Source organism: Seriola lalandi, unplaced genomic scaffold, assembly GCF_002814215.2.
Source record: "Seriola lalandi dorsalis isolate HSWRI2012SDOR001 ecotype SW California unplaced genomic scaffold, Sedor1 jcf7180002054609, whole genome shotgun sequence".
NCBI classification, from domain to species: domain Eukaryota; kingdom Metazoa; phylum Chordata; class Actinopteri; order Carangiformes; family Carangidae; genus Seriola; species Seriola lalandi.
In genome coordinates this window covers 188,075-192,484 of record NW_019525162.1, presented here as the reverse complement: position 1 = coordinate 192,484, position 4,410 = coordinate 188,075, and the positions used below count along the sequence as shown (strand labels likewise).

Below are 4,410 nucleotides of genomic sequence, written 5' to 3'. Positions count from 1 at the left end.
ATACTTTTAGCTAAAGAGCTAACATGCTACTCACCAGGCTAACAGGAAAGTTGCGAGCTCGGCATCAAACCGCATCTCTTTCCTCTCAGGAGCTTCTCCAGCGGTGGAAAGTCACATCCAGATTTACTCGTGTCGCTTCTTTTCTTTGCCGTTGAACGTGGTTTCTTGTCGGGAGCGGTCCTTCGGGATGCAGATGAATATCGCCTTTTAGGAGGTTCAGCCATTCCTGTGTTTCTGTGACGCTAACCTGAAGCTGCCGGAAGTTGTTCTTCTTCGTGGGACTGAGAGCAGACTTGACGCGCCACTGACTCACACAGCGTCCAGTGTCACAAAGTGGTATTACAACACAGGACAGGTCGGTGCTGGCTGGTGCGCATGCGCATTTAAGGAGATAACTCTGAAATACAACAGATGGAGATCTTGATCATGACATCACCACTATAGCCACTTTACACACTGTTGATAGTGTTAATTCATTATTTGAACATTTTAAACTAAAGTTCTGGCCACATCTTATATTGCACCTTTACAGCACAACCACCAAAGCTGACATTTAAAAGTTACAAAGAGGGTTGGGTTTGACAAGACATCTCCCCATTCATTCTCTATGGGAATTTTTTTCACGTTTTATCACCATTTATGTCGCCATGGTTACTCGAATCGCTAAGAAAAGTCACAGAACACCATTCCTGATCAAGCCGCACGCATTGATATATATATTGTCTGACAAGTAAGTAAGACAAATAAGTATGCAGAATAATAATATGCCTTCAATGCTATTGCATTGAAGCATCAGCATTAACAGACTTCCCAGCATGCATTGTTTCCAAGTCAAAAAACAAAACAAACAAAACAAAAACAATAACAAAGCGGCATAAAACAACCATAAAGAACATGAGCAGGAAGAGACAGACATGAGACACAAACAGCCCAACAACACGTGCTGCTCTGAAATGTGCATTTTATTGTTGAAGCTTCTTTAGAAATCTGTTTTAAATATTTTGTTTTGCCATTTTTGGATCTTTTCACCTTTATTTTTGCAGGAAGTGATTTAGTGGCAGTTTAAGAGAAACTGTAATTTCCCAAATGTGGAGATAATAAAAGAATCATATTTGGGCATATCCCCGCCCGCCGGTCCAATACCCATCTGCTCCAGCTATCTGCCCTCCTTCCATGTGCAACAACGGGAATTTTCCACTACTCTTCCCGGAATGAAGCTCTCCTCTCCCTTCCCGACTCCCCTTCATTTTCAGTCATTTACCAGAACTCCGACACCGCCCCCACCATCACCTCTCTGTCTCCGCCCCGCGCTGCCGGTCCCACCTAATACCTAAAACCAGCTCGCTTCGCGGATCCGCCTGCTTTCACCTCGCAGCAGCAGCCGGAGTCTCTCGGGACTCAAACTTCAGACAAACTACAGTTTATTTTTCTTAAATCTAGTTGTGTTCTTCAGCTGAAAACATGGCTCAGGTCAACACTTGCCTCAAACGGGTCTTCACCATCTTCAACGTGTGTTTCGCGGTGAGTGAAAAGTTTTAAAACCTTACAAATGGCTGCGTCTCACCTTCATCCCTGTGGGAATAAAAAGTGCGTAGTGTCTGTTCTCTCGGCTTTAAAGCACAACTTTAGCGATGTGTATTAAGTTACACGTTTAAGTCATTTGTAAATCAGCAAGTTTACCCATTAGTAAGTTTGTTAAAGAGAACAACAACAATAGGAAGGACTAAATGAAGTGAAACCAACCAATTAAAAGATAGAAATGTGTTTCCTTTGACCCATTTTAAAGTTTATTTCAATGTTATCAGTGTAAATGTATTTGTAGATGTTGAAAATGTTTGTCTTGGAGTCCAGATGTTGTAAAAAGTGAACCAGACCAGTGTTTTTTTTTTTTTTTTTTTAGCTCATTATGTTATTTTAAGCATTTTATGGCAGTTCAATGTGTTTGCAGCAGAGCAAAGGAAAAGTAATCTGCAACCAGTTTCTCGTTTCAGAAAAATTTCAAGCAAAATTGAAGAATATTTGCAGCTGAATTGTCATTCTGAAATGTGAATAAGGATCACAGCTTTTATTTGTCATATGTGACAGTAAATGAAATATCTTTGTTGACGTTACTTTAGACTCTGCAACATTTGTTATTCATATAAGAAAATGATGAGCACATTCATATTGTTAGTTGCAGCCCTAGTTCACAGCTGTTGAAAACCAGATGATTAATAATTAATGTGATTAAGTAGAACAAACTGTCCAGTGTGATGCATTCAAATGTTTTGTTTATACAACCAAGACTCCAAAGATGTTAAATCTACTGTAACAAAAGACCAGAAAAAGCATCAAATTCTCACATTTAAAATCTGGAACTTTCACATTTTATCTTGAAAAGTGAAAAAAATAGTCGCGGTCCACGAAATAGTTGTTGTTGTACAAGCTTTCGATTGTGGGTGTTGCTGCTGTTAAGTTTTTTTTTGTCTCATCTGGTTTCCAGTAAGTCTGAAGCAGAAACAACAATTAAATTTAATAGTAAGCAGCTGTTTTTGCTCCACGGAAAGCTTTTGTTCAGACGTCTTTTCACAATAAAAGCCCCCCCTGTGTTCCTTTACAGTAGTGTTTGTCTTGATGGAATAAGGTCAGTCTGATCCTTATCTGGGCTTTGAGGAGCTGCTGTCTGAAGTTCATGAGCAGTTTCCGTCCTGTGACAAATCATTACCTTGTGTTTAAACAGGCTGCTCTGGTTTGACCAGTTTAATTGGTCGAGGTGCAGGTTAGAAACTTACTGTTTAAAGATCAGTTTATATACTGAGCCGGGCTCTCTATGGACAAGCTATCTACTGGACACCATGTAAATGACTTTGTAAAGGACCAGTGTGTTGGATTTAGGTGGATCTAATATTCATAATTATGTTTTCATTATTGTGAAATCACCTGAATCTAACTCAGAATGAGCCCTTCATATCTACAGTAGCTCAGAGAGGCCACTGTATTCAGTTGGTTTCGATCTGCAGCGTCACCACTACATGTACACACTGGTCCCAAATTAATAGTGTACAATTATTTTATAATTTATTAATGTTTTCAGTTTTTTAACTTCATAGTAAGGTGAATATTTTTAGGTTTTGGACTGTTGGCCTGATAAAACAAGACATTTAATGACATGGGCGTTTTTCACTGGTTTCTGATGTGAAACAATTAATTGAGAAAATAATCAGCAGAGTTATTGATAATGAAAAAGCCTTAAAATATAATTTGTGTAGCCTCGTTTTGCAACCACTCAGATTTATCTCGTCACCTCTTTGAAGAAAATGAACGCAGGTAGTTGTTGTGTTTGCAGGAGGTCGGCGTGGATCTAATCAAACTGTGTGTTTTTTGGTTTCAGATCATCGGTGGAGTCATCATCAGCCTCGGTCTGCTGTGTCAGATCCTCACCAGCTATCAAAGTGTAAGAAACAAACACACCTTCAACCTTCCAATTAACAAACAAAACACGTCTCTTCAAAAAAAAAAAACCCCACAAACATATGAACCTGTGGCTCGTCTTCACCTCCACAGGTGCAGAATCGGACCGACGCCCTCGTTGTCTTCTACGTTGTCGGCATCATCACCATGGTGATCGCCATCCTGGGAGCCTACGGAGCCCATAAGGAGAGCAGAGTGTCCATGATCATAGTGAGTACAGAGATCAGCTGACGCAGGATGATGATGAATCTTCAGAATAAAAGAGGATGTGAAATTATTTTATTTCCAAATTGTCATGTTACTTCACAGCAGAGAAACCCAGAGGTTACTGACTCTCCTAAAACGAGACGACGTGATTATGAGCTTTAAACAAAATCAAAATGATGTTGAGGGGAAAACCAGACCCACCGAGATACAAAAACAAATATACGTAAATATGATGAACAGAAACGAGAGAACGGAGGTTAGTTTGGTTTCTTTGTCTGGTTTCCTGTTGATGTGTGTTTGGATTCATTATTTTGCCTCAGTGACGTCAGCACGGAGATGAAACTACAAGCTGGTTAGTTGTTTTAATGCGCAGCAGAAACATTATCTCCTGCTGGAGCCTGGCTCGAGAACAAAGCTGGTTATTATAATTATAATATAATAACGTCCAAATATTGACACTAAGGCTCAGACTATAGATACGTGCAGGATTTATTATATAGACATTTTAAGCATTGCAAATATTCCATAATGACATTTTGCTGCTTTTTGTCTCATGTTTTCTTCTCTAGCCTGTAAAACATCTTCCTAATAATTCCCGATCAGATCCTCCGATCACAGTCTGAGTTCCTCTCCTGCTCTGATTGAATCTCACTTTCTCAGAAATTCAGAAATAAAGACTTTGCTTCCCGGCAGGATCCGACTGATGCAACGCTCTGATGCAACTCGAGGCGTGTAAACTGTCGGTCAGCAGTC

The 4,410-nt window shown here is 39.8% G+C and overlaps 2 protein-coding genes across 2 annotated transcripts in view; one reads left to right on the top strand and one right to left on the bottom strand.

Annotated features, from left to right (window-relative positions):
- LOC111664941 (zinc-binding protein A33-like) overlaps positions 1-3,376 on the bottom strand; it is a 6,784-nt gene extending 3,408 nt beyond the window's left edge. The window contains exon 1 of the mRNA XM_023419753.2: positions 3,284-3,376. The gene's annotated coding sequence lies outside the window, so the exon portion shown is untranslated. The remainder of the gene's footprint in view (positions 1-3,283) is intronic.
- LOC111664915 (tetraspanin-8-like) overlaps positions 1,352-4,410 on the top strand; it is a 7,400-nt gene continuing 4,341 nt past the window's right edge. Inside the window, exons 1-4 of the mRNA XM_087177521.1 lie at positions 1,352-1,521; positions 3,371-3,433; positions 3,544-3,676; positions 4,261-4,274. Coding sequence (XP_087033647.1) covers positions 1,462-1,521; positions 3,371-3,433; positions 3,544-3,676; positions 4,261-4,274 — 270 coding nt within the window. The 5' untranslated portion in view covers positions 1,352-1,461. The remainder of the gene's footprint in view (positions 1,522-3,370; positions 3,434-3,543; positions 3,677-4,260; positions 4,275-4,410) is intronic.